At 48.0% G+C, this 25,750-nt stretch overlaps 1 protein-coding gene across 3 annotated transcripts in view; it reads left to right on the top strand.

Annotated features, from left to right (window-relative positions):
- The window catches only part of GSS (glutathione synthetase), a 49,450-nt gene extending 30,730 nt beyond the window's left edge, over positions 1-18,720 (top strand). For all 3 annotated transcript variants that reach the window (XM_033963814.1, XM_033963813.1, XM_033963815.1), the window contains 5 exons: positions 397-463; positions 4,161-4,355; positions 6,137-6,218; positions 15,599-15,788; positions 17,311-18,720. In XM_033963814.1, coding sequence (XP_033819705.1) covers positions 397-463; positions 4,161-4,355; positions 6,137-6,218; positions 15,599-15,788; positions 17,311-17,434 — 658 coding nt within the window. In that variant the 3' untranslated portion in view covers positions 17,435-18,720. The remainder of the gene's footprint in view (positions 1-396; positions 464-4,160; positions 4,356-6,136; positions 6,219-15,598; positions 15,789-17,310) is intronic.
- Positions 18,721-25,750: the final 7,030 nt, after the last annotated feature.

Here is a 25,750-nt window from a genome sequence, read left to right as displayed (position 1 = left end):
ATAACTGAAACACAGAGCCCCCAGTGAAATCTACGTGAGCTCTTTCCATGCACTTGTCCTTCACTGTTCCCTATTTTGCAGCTTTCCAGGCCCAGAGGTCAGAATGTCCCTCTTGGACCCCACCTCCTTTGATTTTAATCTTTTCTCTTTGTTCAACTGGGGCATCTACTTGCACTGGAGGTAAGAAACTCTGCTGTTCAAGATTAGATGCCGAAATAAATATCGGAGCTGTGGTTCTCGCAGCAGGCTCTCTAGTAGTATATGCCCCCAAAGACACTCAGCAATACTGACAATATTTAAAGATAACAGAAAATGAGCAAGTAAGGAAACTTCCGTGCTAGTGGAAATGGAAAGGGATGCTTGAACTGTGTGATGTGGTCCTTTACTCTGTTTCAGGGATGGCCAGGAGGTTGCGGTTTGTTACTTCAGAACGGGATACATGCCTGAGGACTATAATGCACAGGTGTGTATCTAATCCGGCTCCTTACAGTATTCTGTGTGGTAAACATGCTCGAATGGAAAGGCCTGATTTCTTATGCTTTGCACCTGAGTGGCTTCATACGGACCTCTGCTTACTCCTCTCCATTCAGCTTTTGGGAAATTTCTGATTTCAGTCTGACTTTATGAATGAATCATTGTCTAGGTCCTTCTCCTTACTCTTATCCATTCGATTCCTAGCAGGAAACTTCATGTACCTCCTCTTCAGTCTTTCCCATCATTCACTGCCTTTTCTTGCTTGTTTCTTCTTGCCATCCTCTTACTAGGAAACATATAGCTTTTGTGGTATATTCCCCCGCTTGTTTCTGTCATAGTCCTGACCTCTTAAGGCCTCATATGGAAATGATCACCTATTCCGGAGAGAAGAATACACCTATTTCTGAAGATGCTTAAATTCTGCTTTTTAAGTCACAACTAGGTGCCTATATTGCAGGGAACACATCTGAACCTAACTTTTTTCATGCCTTAGCAGATGAATTTTTATCCCAGGAAGCAGAACAGCCAGGAGTGGTTCCGGGAAATTCTTCATGGAAACTCAAATGAACTTCCCCACCCCTGCTGCTTCAGCACATTACAGAAAACTGTGAAGCTGTTTTCTCTCTATTTTCCAGTTATTTCTCAATTTCTTTTGTTTTTTCCCCTTACTTTTACTAATTGAAATAAGTGATTAATAGTCCCCAGTTGGCTTAGATAAGTAGGGGATGCTTTTCCAGAGGTCAGATTCTTCAGAGCATTCTGTAGGGTTAACAGAACTGGGCGATATCCCTTTTTTCCTAACAGATTTATGGGTAGAGAATGACACGGGGACAAATTTTTCCCCGTCCCTGCGGGAACTCATTTTCCCATCCATCCCTGCGAGTTCTTTTCCTGTCCCTGCAAGCTCCGTCCTCATCTGCACAAGCCTCAAATACTTTAAAATGCTAAGTAGCAACATTCTAGAGCTCAGATTGTGATGTCATAATGTCTCATTCCACCAATGCCTAAGCTCCGTCCTCATCTGCACAAGCCTCAAACACTTTAAAAGCCTAAGTAGCAACATTCTAGAGCTCAGATTGTGATGTCATAATGTCTCATTCCACCAATGCCTAAGCTCCATCCTCATCTGCACAAGCCTCAAACACTTTAAAAGCCTAAGTAGCAACATTCTAGAGCTCAGATTGTGATGTCATAATGTCTCATTCCACCAATGCCTAAGCTCCGTCCTCATCTGCACAAGCTTCAAACACTTTAAAATCATAAGTGTTTGAGGCTTGAGCGGTTAAGGCAAAGCTTACAGGAATTTGTCCCTGTGTCATTCTCTTATTTATGGGTTCTGATGACACAAAGCTATGCTGGGCAATCAGATCGCAGGAGGATAGCGAGGTACTCCAGAGCGACTTGTGTCAGTTAGAGAAATGGGCAGAGAAATGGCAGATGAAGTTCAATGTGGAGAAATGCAAAGTAATGCATTTAGGCAGTAAGAATAAGGAATAAGAGTATAGAAGTCAGGTGCAACTCTGTGTAAGAGCGAACAAGAAAAGGACCTGGGGGTACTGATAGATAGGACCCTGAAACCGTCAGCACAATGTATGGCGGCAGCAAAGAAAGCAAATAGAATGTTGGGCATGATAAAGAGGGGAATCACGAGTAGATCAGAGAGGGTCATAATGCCGCTTTATAGAGCAATGGTCAGACCCCACTTGGAATACTGCGTCCAACATTGGTCTCCCAACCTAAAGAAGGATATAAAACTGCTGGAGAGGGTGCAGAGACGAGCAACGAAGCTAGTAAAGGGTATGGAGAAACTGGAATACGAGGATCGACTGAAGAGACTGGGATTGTTCTCCCTTGAGAAAAGGAGACTGCGAGGGGATATGATCGAGACCTTCAAAATATTGAAAGGAATCGACAAATAGAGCAGAAAAAATTATTTACAATGTCCAATTTGACATGTACAAGAGGACACGGAATGAAGCTAAGGGGGGACAGGTTCAGGACAAATATCAGGAAGTTCTGCTTCACGCAGAGAGTGGTGGACACCTGGAATGCCCTCCCAGAGGAGGTTATTGCGGAATCGACCATCCTAGGATGCAAAAGCAAACTGGATGCACATCTCCTTACGAGAGGTATAGAGGGATATGGGTGACTAAAATTACACCTGGTATATACCAGGCAGGGCCTCCGCATGTGCGGATCACTGGACTTGATGGACCGAAGGTCTGATCTGGAGATGGCGCTTCTTATGTTCTTATGATTGTTCTTAGAGTCATATAGATGCCATTTACAGAGGTACAAACATTGTTCTGGTCTTGAAAGATCAAAGGTTGTATCGCATTACATTGCATTAGTTTCTTTTATTCTGCCAATACCTTGCGGTTCTAGGCGGATTACAAAAGGAAGAGATTCTGGTCATATCCAGACGATTACAAGGAAGTTCTTGGTTGTAACATTTGGAGTCTGGTGATGGAGTGAGGATAATTGGTTGCATTAGGAGTTTGGCTTGACATATTTCTCAAACAGCCCATGTCTCGCCTCATAATTATCAACAGCTTTTTCAAAGTGGTAACCTACAAGATAATGCAGCTCTAGCAACTTCTGCAGCCGTGAAAAACATTCACGCAGGGCCATTAGACTGCTTATTTTATGCATAATGCGATCCACTCATACTAGGGCTGAGAATGAATGTTACAGGATTTTGCATGTTGATTTGAAGGTGTAATTGTACTAATATTATAGGGATCAATTTGGACTGCTTAGGAAGTAAAAGAATTTTCAGCTGAAATGTATTTTGTCATTTCAGGTAAATACATTTTAAAAAAGCTTAGACCTCTGCAATCTGCTTCTAACAGGTTTCCCCCTGAACTGCCTCCCCCCCCCCCTGCAATCTGTACAAATCTCTGCTGCACAACTTATCTTCTACTACACTCATCTTGCCCCTCTCCTCAAATCACTTCACAGGCTCCCTGTTCGCCTTCACATACAGTTCAAACTCCTATTACTAACCTACAAGTGTTTTAATTCTGCTGCCCCTCAATATCTCTCCTCTCTTCTCTCCTTATACACCTCTCTGAGAACTCCATTCCTCAGACAAATTGCTTTTTTCATCTGTACCCTTCTCTTCCACTTTCAATTCCAGGCTTCATTCCTTTCATCTCACTGCCCCATATGCCAGGAATAAACTACCCGAGTCCGTCCACCACTCTCCTTCCCTTGTTCAAAAGTAGGCTGAAAATCCACCTTTCTGAGACAGCCTTCAACTCATAACCCTACTCCCCTCTGCTCATCACCCTAACCAGCAGTTTAACCATCCCCTCTAACTTTAACCACTACCCTGGCATCTTGATTGTTTAGACCAGGGGTGTCCAATCTGTGGCCAGAGGGCCGCATGCGGCCCCGTGAAGTATTTTGTGCGGCCCCGGTCGATGCAGTGTTTTCCTCTGCTGCCCCCGGGTGTTTACTGTCTTGCCGGCTCCCTCCTCTGTCTTGCTGCAGCGTTTGCACGGCCCCAGAAAATTTTTTTCAGCCAATGCGGCCCAGGGACGCCAAAAGGTTCCAAGCAGCTATTCCTGCTGGTTTCATTTTCAGCCTCTGTATGAGGGAACTGATCTCGGTGTTATGCTTTGCGCCAGAGCGGTGTGAGGCACAATTTACGTTAATGCTGTGGTGTTTGTTTTCCATGCTAGGGCTGGGATGCACGATTGATGATGGAACAGTCTCAAGCTGTGAAATGTCCGGACATCGCCACCCAGCTGGTTGGAACCAAAAAGGTGCAACAAGAGTTGAGCAGACCAGGAACTTTGGAGAGGTTCTTGCCCACGAATCCCGAGGCTGTTGCTCGAATGCAAAAAACATTTGCAGGCCTCTTTTCCCTTGACCTAGTAAGTACCTATGTTCTTAATGTTGATGCTATTATTATATTGTATGCTGGTTAGGTGGTATATAAAAATAAATTATTATTAATCTTCTGCTTCTGTTTGTCGAAGCTGTTCAGATTCACATGGCTTCTGTGTGCTTTTCATTCGTCACACCTGGGCTTGGGAACCATATGCAGGGTTTTTTTTTAGATGTGACCAGATAAAGTTGATGATTTTATTTTAAAAGAAAATTGGTACCTAAAATTAGTTTTAATTTCTAGGCACCTACTTGAACAGAAATAAAGGTCTTGTTACACTGCCTTTTTGTGGGTACAGCCAAAACAGCTTACATATATTATATGCTGGTACTTTTTTCTGTCCCTAATGGGCTTCACAATCTTAGTATCTGAGGCAGTGGAGGGTTAAGTGACTTCAAGTTTTATTGAAAATTTGATTTTAACGCTTATCAGCATTTCTAAGTGATGTACATCAATAAAAGCAGGGGACATGATTGTATACATACAACTAGTATTTTAGCCCGTTACATTAACGGGTGCTAGAATATATGTCTGTGTGTCTTTATTTCTGTCTCTCCCTCCCGCTGTCTGTCTCTCTCCCTGGCCCCCTTTGTCTGTCTGTCTTTCTGTGTCTCTCCCTGCGTCTTTCTTCTTTTCTTTCTATCTATCTGTCTCTCTCCCTGCCTCCTAGGCAGCAGTATTTCTCTCCCACCACTTCCCTGTGCAGCAGCCACAGCAGCATTCCCTCCCCCTCCATTTCCCTCCCCCCCCACACCACTTCCCTTTGCAACAGCAGTGTTTCCCCTAACCCCCCTTCCCTTCCCGCGGTCCCGACTAACCTTCCAATTCCAGCAGCATCTGCAGTACTCTACACAGTGCTGCTTCGGAGCCTTCTACTTGCCAGCAAATCAGGGCAGAAGGCCCTGAAGCAGCATGTATAGAGTGCTGCACGGGAAAATCGCCCACTTACCAATACTACTATGCTCTGTCGCGGATATCAGCTGGATGGGTTGACTACGTCTTCTCCGGACGGAGGTGGCGGCAACGTACTTGGCTTTATCCTTCAGAAGGCAAGAGCCGCCGCGGCCAACAGGCTCCGCGCTGCCGTGCGCATGCGCATTCCTACCTGCGGGTCCCTACAGCTCACGGAAAACAGGAGCACGCAGGTGGGAGTGCGCATGCGCGCTTAGGGCTTTATTATATTAGATAGACTCGCATATCCATTATTAAACTAACTAAAAAAAAATTTAAGGAAAGGGGAAGGAACTACAATATTTATAGTAAAGAGACATTTAAGGGTTGACCAAAAGGTGGGTGTCAGCCCTACCTTGGCTTGCTGGCCTTGCCAATGTCAGCAAAGGCCTATGGAAGATCATATCATTCAAGTCTGACCTTATAGAAAAATAGTGAATACAGTAGTACTAAAAATATCACTGATCATGATAGACAGCAGAAGAAAATTGACTATAGTCATAAATAAATAGAGTTATACGTTGCTGCATTTTTGCCGCTGGAAAAAAAAAGTCCATAAGCCGTTATTAAGGTGGACTTGGGGGAAATTCACTACTGGGATAAGCAGCTTGGAATCTGTTTACGCTTTTAGAATCCTGCTGGGTGCCTGACCTGGATTGGCCACGGTAGGAAATGGGATGGTGCACTTGATGGGATTTTAGGTCTGTCCCAGTACTTTCCTTTATCACCTCTCTGCCATGCTTATGTAGATGTGCGATGGAGATTTATGAGAGAGGAAGAATACTGAAGTCTCTAATGCTGTGTTTCCCTTGATAGGGTGAGGAGGGAGACGAGACTGCCGCCATGGCCATTGCTGCCCCAGAGAGATTCGTGCTGAAGCCTCAGCGGGAGGGTGGAGGTCTGTACCTTTTTGCTTAATGTTTCTCCATTCAAGTTTTTCAAATATGTTTTTTGTATCCATAATTTTTATTCCCCAAATCCGTCCTCATTTAGTTTACATAAAAGCTTCATGGATTGTAACTATCATACAAAACCTCCCCTAAATGTCCCCCTTCAACATATCAAAAATCCCCCCTTCTTTAGCACTCTCCAGACCAGTAGAGGTTAACTTTACGATTGGGTATATATCTAATCATGACCAGCAGGTGGAGACTGAAAACAAAACTTTGGGACAGTATATCCTAGCCCCTCCTCTCTATTTCCCTCAGTCTTCTTTCAGTCTCCAGCAGGTGTTGAGTGATCTGTACCCATCTCCCTTGGTAGGGCTGTTGGAATTTGTTTAGGGGTTTATTGTCCCTGTTTTTAGCCGGACGGAGCTTGGACGGACTCTGTTTGGGGGTTCGTCCGACCTCGGGGGTGTCAAACCCGGCGGGTCACGAGCGGGGTCCCTCCCCCCACTTCCTCCACCTCCCCATATTTTTTTAGAGGAGCCTCAGCAGTAAGCCTTGCCCCCTAAATCAAGCAAGGCATATTGCTTCGAGAGCCTGTGGAGTCTGTTCTGTAAAAAAAAAAAAAAAAAAAAAAAAATAAATCCTGAGGTAGTGCTGGTCTGGAGGGTTGTATCCCTTTAAGAAAACTGTATTTTACTGTATTTTTTCAACTAACCGGCACTTTTTTACAGCTAGGTCGCGTATGGAGCAATGAGCACTTCTAAAGGGAAAAAGTGCTCATTGTGCTCCAGACGCGAGGCACTCGCGGCCGGCCTGTGCAAGCGGTGTTCAGGCCGGTGCGGTGGAGGAGCTCCGTCGGCAGCGGCTGCAGGCGCCCAGAGCTCCCCGCCGATGGTGCCTCGCGAGTCGGCAGGGAACGGTGGAGAAGCCCGGTCTTCTCCGTCCGCCCACGGAGGGATTCCCCGAGCCGCCGACGGTCGGGTTGTAGAGGATTCCCTCTCAGCTGATATTTTGACAGCTGATGCCGGCTTGCCTGTTTTAGCGGCTGAGACTATTCAGGTCTCTCAGCCGCTGCAGGCTATGGAGGGAGCTGTTTTGGCGGGAAAGACGCCATCTTCTCTGTCTGGCCCCTCCATTTTGTCTTCCACCTCAGGTGACCTTCCCCCTGTTTTGGCTAAGCAGGGGCAGGTTTCTGCTGGGTCCCCTGCTGTGGCAGGGAGTCCCTTGGGACCCTCGGGGGGTTTTTCCCCTGATTTTTTCTTTTCATTATGCAAAGCCTATTTTCAGGCGGCTGGGGGTCCCGGTTGCGCCCAGGGGGTCTCGGGGGGTGGGGTTTCCTCCGCGCTCCCTGCGGCTTTGCCTCTCTCGTCTGACGTGACGTCCCCTCCGCCGCCTCTCTTGTCCAAGCGTCCACGGGTGTCGTGGGACGAGGATTTGTGGTCGGAGGAACGTGTCGGTCTGGAGGAGGACCTGGACCCTTCTGAGGAATTCCAGGACCCTCTGGAGGGGACGGAAGCTGGCGGCGGGTTGTCGGGTTTCCCGTTCTCCAGTGACGAGGCGTCCGTGGTGCGCCTTTTTCAGAGAGATGAGCTGCCTGACCTTATTCAACAGGTTTCTTCGGCTTTGCGTTTTGAGGACGCGCCGCCGGAGACTCCGCGTGTGGGGGACCCTCTGTTACGAGGGATCCGTTCCGTTTCCCGCTCTTTTCCTATGCATCAGGATATTCGGGATATTATTCTTGAGCAGTGGAAAACGCCGGAGACGCCGTTTCGGCTGGCGCGCAGCATGGCTCGCCTGTATCCCATTCCTGAAGGGGATCGGGCTACGTTAGCTTCGCCAGTCGTGGATGCGGTGGTCTCGGCTATTTCCAAGCGGCATACCGTGCCTGTTGAGGGCGGTTCTGCCTTGCGGGACTCTGAGGAGCGCAAATTGGAGACCATTCTTAAGCAAAATTTTCAAGTCTCTGCCTTTGGGGTCCAGGCGGCTATTTGTGGGGGACTGGTCGCTCGCGCCGTGTTTCGGTGGGCGGAGCGGGTCTTGGATCGAGAGTCTGACGACTGGTCTCTGGTGGATCAGGAGGTAGCGAAGATTGAGATGGCTGCCTCATTCCTCTCGGATGCTCTGTATGACTTGGTGCGGATCTCGGCTAAGTCCATGGCTTTTGGCGTGGCCGCAAGGCGTGTGTTGTGGCTGCGCGCTTGGGCGGCGGATGCTGCGTCCAAAGCTAAGCTTACTAAATTTCCCTTTCGGGGGTCGTTTTTATTTGGAGAGGACTTAGATAAGTTGATTCAGACTCTGTCGGACTCGAAAGTTCCCCGTTTGCCGGAGGACCGTGCCCGCCCGGCGTCTCGGGGTGGTGCGGCCCGGGGGCGTTTGCGGGAATTTCGCAAGTATCGCCCTGGGCGTGGGGCTGCTTCTTTCCAGTCTCCGGGGTTTTCCCGGGGTCGGTTCTTCCAGCGCATGCAGCCCTTTCGGGGGGGCCCGTCGGGGGGCAGGGAATCCCTCCGCCGGTTCCCCCGCTTCCCGTCCTGCACAATGACGCCTTGCCGGCGCCCCCCTTGGTTCCGGTGGGGGCCCGGCTGCGCGACTTTTTTCCCAAATGGGCCGAGATCACGTCCGATCAGTGGGTCCTGGAGGTGGTGCGGGACGGTTATGCCCTGGAGTTCGCCCGCTCTCGGCCGGATTTTTTCCTCGCTTCTCCATGTCAGACTCCCGGGAAGACGCTGGCGTTTCGCCAGACCCTTCAGCGCTTGCTAGATCTCAGGGCAGTAGTTCCAGTGCCCCCCCCGGAGTGGGGCACGGGCAGGTACTCCATTTACTTTGTGGTGCCCAAGAAGGAGGGGACTTTTCGGCCCATCCTCGATTTGAAAGGGGTCAACAGGGCTCTCAAGATTCCCTCTTTCCGTATGGAAACTCTGCGGTCGGTCATTCTGGCGGTTCAGCCGGGGGAGTTTCTCACTTCTCTCGATCTGACGGAGGCCTACTTGCATGTTCCCATTCGGGCCTCTCATCAGCGTTTCCTGCGCTTTGCGATCTTGGGTCGGCACTATCAGTTCTGTGCGCTTCCCTTTGGGCTGGCCACGGCTCCCCGGACGTTCACCAAGGTGATGGTGGTCGTCGCGGCAGCCTTGCGGTCGGAGGGCATCCTGGTACACCCCTACCTGGACGACTGGTTAATTCGGGCCAAGTCGTTGCAGGAAAGCTCCCGGGTTACGGCTCGGGTGGTGGAGTTTCTCCGGTCGCTGGGCTGGGTGGTCAACCTTTCCAAGAGTCGGTTGGTTCCGGCTCAGCGTCTGGAGTACCTCGGGGTGCTGTTCGACACCTCCTTGGGGAGGGTCTTCCTCCCAGAGGCCCGGGTGAGCAAATTGCAGTCTCAGATTCGCCTGCTTTTGGCGTCCCGGTGTCCTCGGGCGCGAGATTTCCTCCAGGTCCTGGGGTCGATGGCGGCGTCCCTGGACGTGGTGAGGTGGGCGCGGGCCCACATGCGTCCTCTCCAGTATGCTCTGCTCCGGAGGTGGTCTCCCCAGAGGCACGGGATGGATGTTCCGGTTCCCCTGCGAGGCTTGGCGCGCTGCAGTCTGCGTTGGTGGCTCCGGACCCCTCACCTAGTTCAGGGGGTGGGTCTGGATCTTCCGCAGTGGACGGTGCTCCTTACGGATGCGAGTCTCCTGGGTTGGGGGGCCCAGTGCCTGGGTCACTCAGCTCAGGGAACCTGGTCCACGGAGGAGGCCTCCTGGTCGATCAACGTGTTGGAGACCAGGGCGGTCCGGCTGGCGCTGTTGGCTTTCCACTCCCTTTTGTTGGGCAAGTCGGTCAGAGTCCTGTCGGACAATGCCACGGCGGTGGCTTATGTCAATCGTCAGGGGGGCACCAAGAGCACTCTGGTGGCGCAGGAGGCGGCTCGGCTCATGGTTTGGGCGGAGTCGCATCTTCTGGACCTCTCGGCCTCTCACATTGCCGGGGTAGAAAACGTTCAGGCGGACTTCCTCAGTCGTCACTTCTTGGATCCGGGAGAGTGGTGTCTCGGCGCCGAGGCGTTTCAGTTGCTAGTGCGTGCTTGGGGGCAGCCCCTGATGGATCTGATGGCTACAAGTGGCAACGCCAAAGTACCCCGCTTCTTCAGTCGTCGCAGGGACGGTCTGGCCGAGGGTCTGGATGCTCTGGTCCAACCGTGGCCAACGGAGGGGCTGTTGTATGTGTTCCCTCCTTGGCCATTAGTGGGCAGAGTACTGCTTCGCATTGTTCGCCATCCGGGGCTGGTGGTCTTGGTGGCTCCGGATTGGCCTCGTCGTCCGTGGTATGCGGATCTGGTGAGGCATCTGGTGGCGGATCCTCTTCCTCTGCCTCTCGGGTGCGATCTTCTGACGCAGGGTCCCATTCCCATGTTCGACCCGTCTCCCTTTTGTCTTACGGCTTGGCTCTTGAAAGGGGGCCGCCTGAGTAAGAAGGGATATTCCGACAAGGTGATCTCTACACTTTTGGGGTCCCGGAGGCTTTCTACCTCTCGGGCTTATGTACGGGTTTGGCGTCTTTTTGAGGAATGGTGCCGAGCGCGGGGAGTGGTCTCCTTTCGCGCTTCTCTGCCTAACATTCTAGAGTTTTTGCAGGATGGCCTGGATAGGGGCCTGGCCTGGTCTTCTCTTCGGGTTCATCTGGCGGCCCTGTCGGCTTTTCGGGGGCTGGTGACAGGTCAGCGTTTGTCAGCCATTCCTGATGTGATTCGCTTTCTTAGGGCGGCCAAGTTGATCAGGCCTCCCATAAGGCCCTCGATTCCCTCTTGGGATCTCAATCTGGTTCTCTCTGTTCTAGTGCGCCCTCCTTTCGAGCCGTTGGATGGCTGTTCGTTGAAGGACCTTACGCTGAAGTCGGTCTTTTTGGTGGCCATTACTTCCGCTAGACGGGTGTCTGAGCTACAGGCTTTCTCTTGTAGGGCTCCCTTCCTGGAGTTTTCGAAGGAGCGGGTTGTTTTGCGGCCTGTTCCTTCCTTTCTGCCGAAGGTAGTTTCTCCTTTTCATGTCAATCAATCGGTGGTCCTCCCGGTCTTGGGTAGTCGGGAGGGTTCTTCTGAGCAACGACAGCTGCGCAAGTTGGATGTCGGTCGGGTCCTCCATGCTTATGTGCAGCGGACCCGGGATTTTCGGAGCTCCGATCATCTCTTTGTGCTTCTGGCGGGTCCTCGTCGGGGGGCTGGCGCTTCTAAGGCTACTATTGCGCGCTGGATCAAGGAGATGATTGCTTCCGCTTATCTTCTGAGTCAGAAGCCGGTTCCGGAGTTTCTCAAGGCTCATTCCACTAGGGGTCAGGCGGCTTCTTGGGCTGAGTCGTCGCTCGTGCCTCCGGTGGATATTTGTAAGGCTGCGGTTTGGTCCTCCTTGCATTCATTTGTTCGGCATTATCGGGTAGATGTTCAGGCGCGTCGGGACGCGGTGTTCGGTGAGCGTGTTCTGGTATCGGCCCTTTGGGGGTCCCGCCCGTGAGAGGGACTGCTTTGGTACGTCCCAATCGTAAAGTTAACCTCTACTGGTCTGGAGAGTGCTAAAGAAGGAGAAATTAGGTTCTTACCTGCTAATTTACTTTCTTTTAGCTTCTCCAGACCAGTAGAGGTCCCCACCCTGTCTGTTGTTGTTGTTGTTGGGGCTGTTGCGCGGGGCAGTTTTTGGTTTTTGCTGCGGGTTCTAGTATTTTTCTAGGGCCGGGGAGAATTGAAGAACAGCGGCTGTGGCTCGGCTGGCTTAGCTGGCGAGCTGTGGGGACCTTCTTCCTTCGGGAATTTCTCCTCTGCATTTTCCAACAGCATTTTTGGGTATGTTATTTGTTACTCCTTTCGGAGTATTGTTTTTTCTCTCTGTTGTTTTCCAGTTCTTGGTTCTGCTTGGCTATTCGGCAGACTGAGGGAAATAGAGAGGAGGGGCTAGGATATACTGTCCCAAAGTTTTGTTTTCAGTCTCCACCTGCTGGTCATGATTAGATATATACCCAATCGTAAAGTTAACCTCTACTGGTCTGGAGAAGCTAAAAGAAAGTAAATTAGCAGGTAAGAACCTAATTTCTCCTTACTTGGTGTGCACCCTCTATTCACATCAAATTTTGCTAGCATTATTCTCCCACCTCCTTTCTCCCACTCCCCCCACCCCAACACCCCACTTGATTATAGCCATTCTTCACCGAAAGGGTGGTCGATCGTTGGAATGAACTTCCACTACAGGTGATTGAGACCAGCAGTGTGCTAGATTTAAAAGTAAATGGGATATACATGTGGGATCTCTAGGAGGGTAAAGCCAGGGGGCAGACTTGATAGGCTATGGCCCTTTTCTGCCGTCTTTCTATGTTTCTAATGTTTATCTATAAGTTTGTTTTTCTAATTCCCTCAATGTGCTTAATCTCTTTTCCCATCATGTTTAGCAGGTCCGGCTACTTGTTTCCATTTTGCTCCTATTTTCATGTAGTAGCTGCCAATACAATCCTAACATAACATAACTTTATTCTTTTATACCGCCATAATCAAACAATTTCTAGGCGGCTTACACAGAAGAAGGCTGGACAATCAGCAAAATACAATTAATTGAAATACAGCAATTTTCCTAAAAAATTCAGTATAAAATTTTAGTTACCAGTAATGTCCTCATTTAGGTAATAAATTTGTCAAACAACTTTGACTTGATTACTTTTCGAAATGCATCCTTTGCAATTTTCTCTGCCATTTAACATCTTACTTATTCCCCAGTCTACTACTACTCTTTATTATTTCTAAAGCTCTACCAGACACTCACTGTACAACAAACACTCGAGTCCCAATCTCAACAACCATGTTTTTGGTTCTCTCAACACACGTATCTCCATCCCGACCTCCATTTCCCTTAATCCATTTGACCAGAACTGTTATGCCCTGGACTTGGGCCAACAAATGTGCAAGAATGTGCCCTTGTTCTCTATCTGAAATACCAAGATACATTGAGAGGCATTTTTCGACAGGATGTCTAAGTCTGACTTTAGACTTGCCCCACAAAATGTCCAAATGTCAGGCAGAGAAGAAAACCATTTTCGAACCCGCAAGATGTCCAGTTAGTCATCTAATTTTTTTGCCATTATCAGAAAAGTGTGTCCAAAACAAGCCATTTGCATGTAGGAGGGGGCCAGCATTTTTAATGCACTGGCCACATAGACATGCCAGCAGAGCAGAGCAATGCCTAGTGGGCATTGCTGTGAACTTCACATTAAGGATGCATAAGAATAGCCTTATTCGGTCAGACCAATGGTCTATTTAAGCCTAATAGCTTGTTCTCACAGTGGCCAATCCAGGTCTCTAGTACCTGGCCAAAACCCAGAGTAGCAACATTCCAATCTCAAAGATTAGCAAGATTCTGGAAACGTCCAATAGTAGCAACATTCCACGCAGAATCCCAAAGAGTAAAAAGATTCCAGAATCCCAAAAAGTAGCAGCATTCCATGCTACTGACCAGGGCAAGCAGTGGCTACCCCGCATGTCTTTCTCAATAACAGACTATGGACTTTTCCTCCAGGAAATTGTCCAACCCTTTCTTAAAACCAGCTACGCCATCTGCTTTTATCAGATGGCGTTCCAGAGCTTAACTCTTCTCCGAATGAAAAAAAATTTCCTCTTAGTTTTAAAAGTATTTCCCTGTAACACATCTCACCATAACCCCATACATTATATTATTATTATTCTTTATTCTTACATACCGCCATACCCAGTGAGTTCTAGGCAGTTTACATCAATTAGCAAATGATCTGCATTGACAAGCAGATTTACAACAAAATTAGAAGCAGATTTACAGCAAATTACAAGCAGATTTACGATAAATTACAACGATTTACAGCAGTCAGCAGTGAAATTACAGCGATTTACAACTGTCTGCAATGAGGGGAAGATTTACAACAATATAACAGAAATTGCAGGTTTGATCGAACTAGATAAGGGAAGTAGAGAGTGGGGAAGGGAGGGTCTGGTGAAGGAGGAAGGGGGCAGGGGTGGGGCAAGTGTTATGTGGGGTGAATGGAATATTAAGGGTCGTGTTTGCTGAATAGGTAAGTTTTTAGTAGTTTTCTGAAGGCAAGGTAAGTGGGGGCCTCGAGTATCATCTGGGCTAGCCATGGGTGAACCCTCCAAACTCCCCCAAAACCTACTGTAGCCACCTGTCTTACCACCCCTGCAGACGTCCCCTTTGATGGGCTCACACTTTCCAACAGAAGTGTAGTAGTCAGGGTGCCATATGGGCCTGGGTCCCCTTTGTTGCAGTCTATTTCACCACCCACCAGGCTACTCCAGAAACCTGCTTGCAGCTCTGCTAGGACTGGCCATAGTATCTGTAGCTGTCATTGAGACAACATTCCAGTATTATTTCATGTAGATATTTCATGTAGATATTTGGAGGGTAGGAAGGGGGTCAGTAACCACTGGGGAGTGTGGGGACCATATTTTCATCCTTCTAGTGGTCATCTGGTCAGTTTGGATACCTTTTTGGCCCTTGTTTAAAAAAAAAAAACGGTCTAGCCCAAAACATCCAAATGGTGCCCTGGATGTTTTGTAAAACATTTGATTATTGCTGTGAAACTTCCAAGTGCTAAGTCTGTCCTAATCCTCTCACATGCTCCTGTAAGATTTAGATGCACTGGAGACAAAACAACCAGAAAGATGTCCAAGTTCTAGTTTATGCTGTCTTTTGGACGTCTGTCTTTCTTGAAAATGAGCCCCATTGCCTTTAGTCTGACTGGCATGAAATACCACCGCATTATTACTTCATACACATTCTCTCTTATCAACACACGTATTGGAGATTGCCCTGCTTTTCCCCAAATCTGCATGAATTTATTTGGGTTTCTGCCAGGTACTTGACCTGGATTGGCCACTGTGGAAACAGGATACTGGGCTAGATGGACCATTATGGCTATTCTTATGCTATTGAGACAGACATAGGGGAAGCTACTGTTTGCCATGGAATCTTGCTTACTCTTTAAGATTCTGGAATGTTGCTACTTTAGGGGATTCCACATGGAATGTTGGTACTATTTTGGGTTCCGGAATCTTACTTATTCTTTGAGATTCTGGAATGTTGCTATTCTTTGGGTTTCTGCCAGGTACTTGTGACCTGGATTGGCTACTACAGGAAACTGGGCTAGATGGAACATTGGTCTGACCCAGTATGGTTAGTCTTAAGTTCTCTTCCTAAAGTACAGTGGTACCTTGGATTACAAGCATAAAATCCGTTCCAGGAGCATGCTTGTAATCCAAAATGCTCGTTTATCAAAGCGGAAATAATGGAAACTCGCTTTGATGCGTACCCCCCCCCCCCCACGAGAACCGGCATTGCTTCCCCCCGAAGGCCTCCCCTGCGATCAGCTCAACAACTATCTTTCTGTACATTCTCAGGAAACAATATCTATGGTGAAGAAATTAAAAAGGTTCTTGAGAAGGTGGGAAGCTCCGAAGAACGCAGCTCCTATATCTTGATGGATAAGATCTGTCCCCAGCCTGTGAAGAATTACTTACTGAAAGCTGGTGGTGCTCTTCAGTTATTAGAGTGCATTTCTGAACTGGGTATTTTTGGAGTCTATGTCAGGTAAGAAATTGCTTAAGAATTTACTGTTCAGTATTCAGCCAGTGGCACTCGGACCCAAATTCTATGGGCTGGGGTGAGAACAGAGGGGAGGGATCCAGAAAGAGACTGCTCTTGCACCACCATTTTAAATGCAGAGTCAGATGGTTGGGAGCAGAAGGGCGAGGTATAGAAGGGGACTGCTTTGGCCTTGTCCCATTAGACTACCAGGTTTTGCCTCTAGGTTAAGGGCAGTCTTTGAGGGCCACAACCCGGTTGGGTTTTCAAGATTTCCACATTGAATAGGCATGAGATTGATTTGCATGTACTACTTCCATTGTATGCAAATAGATCTCATGTCTATTCATTCTGGAAATCTTGAAAACATGACTGGGTTGTGGCCTTTGGGGATCGGGGTTGCCCACCCTTGCTCTATGTAAGTCCCAGAGGTGACTAGAGGGTCGCTGTGGGGGGGGGAGGAAGAGGCCCACCTGGGGAGAATGGTTTAGGTCAGGGGTCTCAAGTCCCTCTTTGAGGGCTGCAATCCAGTCGGGTTTTCAGGATTTCCCCAATGAATATGCATGAGATCTATGTGCATGCACTGCTTTCAATGCATATTCATTGGGGAAATCCTGAAAACCCGACTGGATTGCGGCCCTCAAGGAGGGACTTTGAGATCCCTGGTTTAGGTGAATGGGGCAGGGTAAGGGATCGGGATCAGTTATATAAGTGCCAGGTCCTTCCCCAGACTCTCTTTCCACTGCCTGATTTTTGAATAGGCCCAGTAGAACTGATATTCAGGTGCACTGGCTGGTTAAGTACTGCTTTGATATTGATGCTCAGCCTAAACTAAACTCATCAGGCGAGGCTCCTGCCTGGTTAAACCCTTCTGAATATTGAGCTCTTAAAATACAAACCCTATAGGACAGCGGTTCTCAACCCAGTCCTTGAGAGAGACACATCAGCCAGTCTCGTTTACAGGAAATCCTCAATGACTATGCATGACGGAGATTTGCATAAAGTATCTTCATTGTGGATATCCTGAAAACCACAATGAATATACAATATACAACAGTGGTCCCCAACCCTGTCCTGGAGGACCACCAAGCCAGTTGGGTTTTCAGGATAGCCCTAATGAATATGCATGGAGCAGATTTGCATGCCTGGCACCTCCATTGTATGCAGATCTCGCTCATGCATATTCATTAGGGCTATCCTGAAATCCCGACTGGCCTGGTGGTCCTCCAGGACAGGGTTGAGGATCACTGATAGATAACACACGAGGTATAGGGGATTGTCTATGTTGGTGTTTCCCAACCCTGTCCTGGAGGACCACCAGCCAGTCGGGTTTTCAGCCTTAATGAATATGCATGAGAGAGATCTGCATATAATGAAGGTGAAAGGCATGCAAATCTGCTCCATGCATATTCATTAGGGCCATCTGGAAAACCTGACTGGCTGGTGGTCCTCCAGGACAGGGTTGGGAACCACTGGTCTAAATGGTCTTCCTCACTGGTATCCTGTATGCTTTTGTATATCTCTATAGGCATGGGAAGAATTTACTGCTGAATGAACAAGTGGGCCACCTTCTGAGGACCAAGGCTGTGCAATATGCAGATGGTGGGGTAGCAGCAGGGGTGGCTGTGCTGGATAACCCCTTCCTGGTGTGAGCACAAAAGAAGCAGGTAGAGCAGTGGACATCGTAGTCATGCACATCTTTTACCAAATTTTAGGAATGATGTTCTGTCTTAAAAGTCCTGCTACAGAGCTATTTCCTAGGACTGACTGAATTTCTGGCAACCTGTGCATTTCTTTTTCTGGCACTGAGGGGACTGTAAAACACAAATATAGAAAACAAAGATTATATGCTCTCTATGAACTTTAACCTTTCTGAAGGTAAAATGCAGGACTTAAAAATATCTCTACCTTGATGTTCACCCAGCAAGAGAATGGAAATCTGTTGCATTCAAAATGTAATATTTGACACATCAATGAGCCTTAAATTCTATCTGGTTCCACAGCAGCCCAAAGCAATCCCAAGACTTGAAGAGATGGTTAGTAATCAAACACTGTCTATATTTCACTAGTACTACAAGAGCCTTCTGTAACTGAAAACTTGTAATAAAGAGATTTTTAGCAGGAACAAAAGTATAATTATGTTTGTAATCAAGCTTACAAAGTAACAACTGAAGACTTTTTGAAACTTAAGTTATGAACTTTTGCTAGGGAAATGTCATCAGCTGGGTTAATTTTTTGCAGACCTTGACCATAATGAATTTCACTACTAAGCCAGGTTAGGATCTCAGTCTTGGTTTTTTTTTTAACTTTTGAGTCTAGTTGACTACCTTCGAGTTTCTCCTGGTTGACAGACCAGAATTGTGCTGGCTATAGTTCCCAAGGAGGTGTTGTGAAAGGCAGGGGGCAGGAAGAGATCATGTTCCATTTGTGACTAAGTGCTTTGAAAATGAACACCCATATCTACTTCAATGCGTCAGGCTATTTTAACTATAGAGTAAAGAAAATGTGACAAGCAAAAATGTTTTTTAAAATATATAAACCTATTCATTTAATAACATTTTAAAGGGCCCTTTGTACAGTGGGAGATGGTAATTCAAAAAAATACAAAGTTCATAATACATCAGCTTGGCTTTATAAATGTTATAATTTTGGTTTGTAATTTCAGCAAAAAGTCATCAAAAACATTGAACCATTCATTGATCATTAGCAAAATCCTAGTGTGGGGGTTGTTTTTCTTTTTCCAAAAGTTGCAATAAATCTCTTAGAAACTTCATGCCAACAAGGCCAGAATATTAGCAAAACTGTCCAAGTATAATGGGGTCAATTCTGCTGCCATGCGGTGAGAATAGCTTGTGTTATCAAATGCTACTGTAGCCAAGCACTGAGATGCTTACAATCTAAGTACCTTAAGTATGGAATTCAGTTCTGGTCACCTTATCTCAAAAAAAATATAACAGAACTAGAAAAGGTTCAAGGAAGATGATAAAGGGGATGGAACGCCTCTCGTATGAGGAAAGACTAAAAAGGTTTGAGCTCTTCAGCTTGGAAAAGAAACGGCTGAGGGGAGATAGGATTGAAGTCTAGAACAGGTCCAAGTCCATCAAAAACCAGGGGACACTCAATGAAGTTGCAAGGAAATACTTTTTCACTCAGAGAATAGTTAAGCTCTGGCATGTGTTGGCAGAGGTTGTGGTACAAGCGGTTAACGTAGCTGGTTTTTAAAAAGGTATGGACAATTTCCTGGAGGAAAAGCCCATACTCTGTTATTGAGACAGACATGGGGGGAAGCCACTGCGTGCCCTGGATTGGCCTCTGCAGATGGGCTATTGGTCTAGATGGATCATTGGTCTGACCCAGTAAGGCTATTCTGTGGAGAGCAAATGCTACCTTACAAAGGTGTCAAGGTGTGGTCAGGAAGCCATCATCATGTGGGGGTTCTTTGTTCATTACCAGAAGGGAATAGGGACTTGTATTACTCCTGTTTGTGGCTTTGGCATTTCAAAGCAGTGGACACTGGAGCATTAAGTGACTTTGCCTGGGTCACAAGGAGCAGCACTGGGATTTGATCTCACAGCCTCTGGGTGCAGAGGAAGCTGCTCTACCTGTGAGCCATACCTTGCCCTTAGTAAAAATACCAGAGCTGGTCAGGCTTTCCTTCTGTCCAAAGTGGAAAATACAGCAAGAAAATAGCCCCAGAGGCGTAAATCCATTACAGAATAGTTGAAGAAATTTTGTCCCAGGCCCTTCTGAAGTGTTATGTCCATTCAAGAAAGCCCTCCAATGGTTTTGTAAGGATGAATGAATTAGAAGCCCTTAAAAGCAAGGTAAGAGAATGACCTATATAGTTACAGACAATATTTACTTGAAGCTATTTCTGTTCATGGAGGTGCCACCAGTTACTGGATAGACTGGCTTAGTCAACAATTATTGAGTTAGAAAAAGTAGCAAATATTTTTTATTGTAGGTATTTTTCAGTAGACTTACCTTTTCTTCCTTATCAGGGTTTTGATTAGGAGCTTATATGTTTTGGGCATAAATTGTGCTCAAATACAGACCATTTTAAGGAAGAGAAGACTTTGTTTCCAGTCTCTCAAGCCGTCTGTTATTTGCCTTTTCCTCCTTCATTAAAGGTCACAGGTGTAAATCTTAAGGCCATAGCTGGGAAGAAAGTGGGCAAATAGCTACAAGCAAGATTGAACAAGCTCTTGTTGGCAGTCAGTTTGCAAAAACACAAACTGTATGCTTGTTATGTAATCTGTTGCCTAACCCTGGTCCTTCCCCAACTCCAGATAAGAGCAGAAAGTATTGTGAAATTACAGGCATACTTTTATACAAATCCAGAGTAAACGACTGATTTACAAAAACATGTTTATGTATAGAATTGTCATCGCGATGGCTGTGGAATCCAAGCACTCTCATTAAACTATTCCTTTTGTTAAGGAAAGGAAACCTGCATTAATGGGCATTACCCAGCCTTAGATCTGCTACAGAGAACCACTTTATCCCAGGACAAGCAGGCAGCATATTCTTGACTGATGGGTGACGGCACCGACGGAGCCCCGGTACGGACACTTTTAGAGTGATTGCACTCTAAGAACTTGGAAAGTTCTAGAGACCGCACCGCGCATGCGCGAGTGCCTTCCCGCCCGACCCCGACGCGCGGTCCCTCAGTTTCTTAGTTTCCGCGGAGCTAAGAAGTCGCATTTTCAACGGCTGTTGAAATATTTTTTCATTCGCCTTCCCACTCGCGTAAACTTTTTCGGGTTCTTTTTGCCCTTCCGTTTTTCTTTCTTTAAAAAAAAAAAAAATAATAATTTCTCTTGTTTTTGTCAAGTTTCTTGATTTGACCCGGCGGGGCCTACTGCCATCATCGAGGCCTCGGCCTTCGATTTGGCAGAAGCCGTTTTTACGTTCATGCCCCCCCAGCCCGGGTTCAAGAAGTGCCAGCGGTGTGCACGGCCTATTTCCCTTACAGACCCGCACAACTGGTGCCTTCAGTGTCTGGGTCCAGAACATCAGGCCTCTACCTGCACCCGCTGTGCCACTTTGAAAAAGCGGACTCTCAAAAATCGAGAGATACAGCAGAGACTGCTTTTCGGCACCGACATGTCCGACCCCGCGTCTTCGGCGCCGGTTTCGGTACCTGTTTCGTCGGCACCCACCTCATCGACGCCACGCGATACCGCGTCGGCGTCGCAGCATGCAGGTAAGCCGGCTAAGAAGCCTTCCCCGCTGGAACGTCCTCCGGTCTCCATTGCAGAGAGTCCAATCCTGCCGACCGTGAGGCGCCAGCGGAAGCGCTCCGCCCCTATTGAGGTGAGTCCCTCGACATCGGGCTCCTCATCTCCGGGGCGTCGAGCGGCACCGCAGGTACCGCAGAAGAAAAAAGCGGTACCGGTGCCCTCCCTTGATGATCGCATTGCGGCCATCTTGCAGGTACAGCTGAAGGAACAGCTCAAACAACTCCTTCCAGCTCTCCTGACACCGAGCCCTCCGGTATCGGTCCCCACTGAGCAACCGGTACCGATCGTGGAACAGCCAGTATTGTCACCATCCACTCCTTCGGTACCGGTACGCTTGACCTCATCGGCATCGATGCCTGTCCTCGCACCGGAGCCTAGGTCTCATCACCAATCGGTACAGACATCGGCTCCGGTGCGACCGATAACATCGCCCGGTACCGCGTCGGTGAGGTCGGGTAAGTCTGTACAGAAGTCCCGACACCGAGAACCATCCACCCCTGAGTCTCGGGACCGTGGTCCCCATGTTCAAGACCCTGATCTGTGGGGCGACTCTGAAGAACCTCTTCAGTCAGAAGGGGAGTGTTCATCAGAGGAGGACGAGCCTGTTCTGCAGGATATTTCCTCCAAACCTGATTCCACCTCTTTCTCTTCTTTTTTAAGAGATATGTGTGAATCTCTTTCCATTCCTTTGGAGGCTGAGTCTAAAAAGTCCAAAGCTTTTTTGGACGCTCTTGATTTTGACCAGCCTCCAAAGGAATTCTTGAAACTCCCTTTACATGACATCCTGAGGGAGACCTTTTACAAGAATCTGGAGACTCCTCTTACCATCCCGGGAGCCCCTCGCAAATTGGATTCCCTTTATAAAGTCATCCCTATTCCTGGTTTTGATAAACCACAGCTCTCTCATGAGTCTCTCCTTGTAGAATCCACCCTCAAGAAGTCCTTAGGAGCTAGTGTCTATGCCTCTGTCCCTCCTGGCAGAGAGGGTAAAGCCATGGACAAATTTGGTAAGCGACTTTACCAGAATGCGATGCTTGCTAATCGTTCTGGTAACTATGCTTTTCATTTTTCGTTTTATTTAAAGCATCTCCTTACCACCATGGCTTCCTTTGAGCAGTACCTTCCTGTGGGGAATCGTGAAGCTTTCCATCAGTGCTCTTCAGCTCTTTTCCAGCTCAGGAAATTCATGGTAAGGTCTATATATGACACTTTTGAGCTTACCTCTAGAGCAACAGCCATTTCTGTAGCCATGCGCCGTTTGGCTTGGCTCAGAGTCTCTGAGCTTGATGTTAATCATCAAGACCGGTTGGCTAATGCCCCATGTTTAGGGGATGAGCTGTTCGGAGATTCTATGGACTCAACGACCCAGAAGCTCTCGGCTCATGAAACCCGCTGGGATACCCTTCTTAAGACCAAGAAGAAACCTCCACCTTCACGGCCATTCAGACAGCAAACGGCCTACCAGCGGCGTTTTGTGGCTCGCCCCTTGCAGCCTTCCACTCAGCAACCTAGGAGGCAGCGTCAACAGCAGCGGCAAACACCTAGACCTCAGCAGCAACAACCAGCTAAGCAGCCTCCTCCACAAAAATCGACTCAGCCCTTTTGACTTGATCCTCGAGGGCATAGCCAGCGTTCAACCATCTCCTCTCCTCCCTCAACCGATAGGAGGACGACTGTCTTTCTTTCTCAGCCGGTGGGAAGTTATCACTTCGGACCAGTGGGTCCTCAACATCATCCGCCACGGCTACTCTCTCAACTTTCACACCCTTCCGGGCCCAAGTCTACCAAAAGAGTCTGCTTTGCACACTCCTCAATCTGCCCTCCTTTGTCAGGAGGTTCAGTCCCTCCTGCTTCTAAACGCCATAGAGGAAGTTCCTCTGGACCAAAGAGGGCAAGGATTCTACTCCCGGTATTTTCTAGTCCCCAAGAAAACTGGAGACCTCAGACCAATTCTAGATCTGCGAGATCTCAACAAATGTTTGGTCAAAGAAAAATTCAAGATGCTATCTCTAGCTACGCTTTATCCTCTCCTCGATCACAACGACTGGCTATGCTCTCTCGATCTCAAGGAGGCCTACACTCACATTCCAATTCATCCGGCCTCCAGACAGTACCTTCGCTTCATGATCAATCACTGTCATTATCAATACAGAGTGCTCCCCTTCGGTCTTGCCTCCTCTCCAAGAGTGTTCACAAAATGTCTGGTAGTGGTGGCAGCATTTCTGCGCTCCCACCACCTTCAGGTTTTTCCCTACCTGGACGATTGGTTAATCAAGGCCATTTCATCTCAGACTGTTCTCCTGGCCACCAACCAAACCATCTTTTTTCTACAACTACTGGGGTTCGAAATCAATCTACCCAAGTCTCACCTTCTTCCTACGCAGAGACTTCAATTCATTGGAGCGGTACTGGACACGGTCCAGATGAGAGCCTTCTTGCCGGACAACCGTCTTCACAACCTCCAATCGCTCTGTCAGCAGGTGCTGTCCCAGCACTCCATTTCTGCAAAGCAGATGATGATTCTCTTAGGTCACATGGCCTCCACAGTTCATGTAACACCCCTGGCACGGCTTCACCTACGCACTCCTCAATGGACCCTGGCTCTCCAGTGGTCTCAAGCGACAGACTCTTGCTCACGACACATATCTGTGACATCGTCTCTTCGTCAGTCTCTGCAATGGTGGTTGATATCCTCAAATCTCTCCAGGGGCCTTCTGTTCCATCTGCCTCCTCATCATCTGATCATCACCACCGACGCCTCCCCTTATGCATGGGGAGCTCATCTGAACGAGTTCCAAACTCAGGGCCTTTGGACTCCTCAGGAAAAGAAGCATCACATCAATTTCCTGGAACTCAGGGCAATGTTCTATGCCCTCAAGGCCTTCCAACACCTTCTATTTCCTCAAGTCCTTCTAATTTGCACAGACAACCAGGTGGCTATGTACTACATCAACAAGCAAGGGGGAACGGGCTCTCGCCTCTTATGCCAGGAAGCCCAGAGAATCTGGTCTTGGGCATCCTCGCGCCGCCTATTCCTGAAAGCGATTTATATTCAGGGAGAACAGAACTACTTAGCGGACAAGCTCAGCAGAGTTCTCCAACCCCACGAATGGACTCTCAACCCATCGACTCTACAGTCCATCTTTGCACAATGGGGCACTCCTCAGGTGGACCTTTTTGCAGCTCCTCACAATCATCAGTTGCCCCAATTCTGCTTCAGACTTTACTCTCCTCACCGTCTGTCAGCGGATGCGTTTCTTCTGGATTGGTCCAATCTGTTCCTTTATGCTTTCCCTCCTCTGCCTCTCATGCTTCGGACCTTGTTCAAACTAAAGAGGGAACGAGCCACCATGATCCTGATTGCACCACGGTGGCCCAGACAGCATTGGTTCTCCCTTCTACTTCAACTCAGTTCCAGGGATCCATTTCTACTTCCTCTGTTTCCATCTCTGCTTACACAAGATCAGGAAACCCTCCTCCATCCCAACCTGCAATCGCTACACCTGACAGCTTGGTATCTCTCGGGCTGACTTCAACTGATTCTTTGTTATCTCAGCCTGTTCGCTCCATCCTGGACGCCTCCAGGAAACCAGCCACTCTACAATGTTACCATCAAAAGTGGACGAGGTTTTCTTCTTGGTGTCTCCTACATCATCATGACCCCAGGTCTCTTGCTGTGGAACCTCTATTGGATTATCTGCTTTCTCTATCTACTTCTGGTCTCAAGTCTACTTCCATCAGAGTTCATCTCAGTGCCATTACGGCTTTTCATGAGCCAGTCCAGGGGAAACTCCTTTCAGCTCATCCCCTGGTCTCCAGATTCATGCGAGGTCTTTTCAATCTGAAACCACCTCTCAAAGCGCCTCCGGTGATCTGGGATCTGAACGTGGTTCTCTCCGCCTTGATGAAGCCTCCATTTGAACCCTTGGCTACTGCCTCTTTCAAGTTCCTCACTTGGAAGGTACTTTTTCTTATTGCTCTCACCTCTGCCAGGAGGGTCAGTGAGCTACATGCACTAGTTTCTGATCCACCTTTCACTGTCTTTCATCACGTCAAGGTGGTTCTACGTACACATCCAAAGTTTCTCCCTAAGGTTGTTTCTGAGTTCCATCTCAACCAATCTATTGTACTACTTGTTTTTTTCCCTAAACCTCACTCTCATTCCGGGGAACAGGCTCTCCATACTTTGGACTGTAAGCGGGCTTTAGCTTACTATTTAGACCGTACTAAGCCCCACAGATCATCTCCCCAACTTTTTTTGTCCTTTGATCCGAATAAATTGGGACGTCCTGTTTCTAAACGTACGCTATCTAATTGGCTTGCTGCGTGCATTTCATTCTGCTATGCTCAGTCCGGACTGACACTGGAAGGTTCTGTCACGGCACATAGAATTAGAGCTATGGCAGCATCTGTAGCTTTCCTCCGTTCCACACCCATTGAGGAAATCTGCAAAGCTGCTACGTGGTCCTCAGTCCATACTTTTACATCTCATTATTGTCTGGATGCTTTCTCCAGACGGGATGGACATTTCGGCCAATCTGTTTTGCAAAATTTGTTTTCCTAATGGCCAACCTTCCCTCCATCCCTCTTTTTGTTAGCTTAGAGGTCACCCATCAGTCAAGAATATGCTGCCTGCTTGTCCTGGGATAAAGCACAGTTACTTACCGTAACAGGTGTTATCCAGGGACAGCAGGCAGATATTCTTGCGTCCCACCCACCTCCCCG

The sequence above is a fragment of the Geotrypetes seraphini genome, chromosome 11 (genome assembly GCF_902459505.1).
Source record: "Geotrypetes seraphini chromosome 11, aGeoSer1.1, whole genome shotgun sequence".
In the NCBI taxonomy this organism is placed as follows: Eukaryota; Metazoa; Chordata; class Amphibia; order Gymnophiona; family Dermophiidae; genus Geotrypetes; species Geotrypetes seraphini.
The sequence above is the reverse complement of the archived record's forward strand: the minus strand, read 5'-3'. Positions and strand labels throughout refer to the sequence as shown.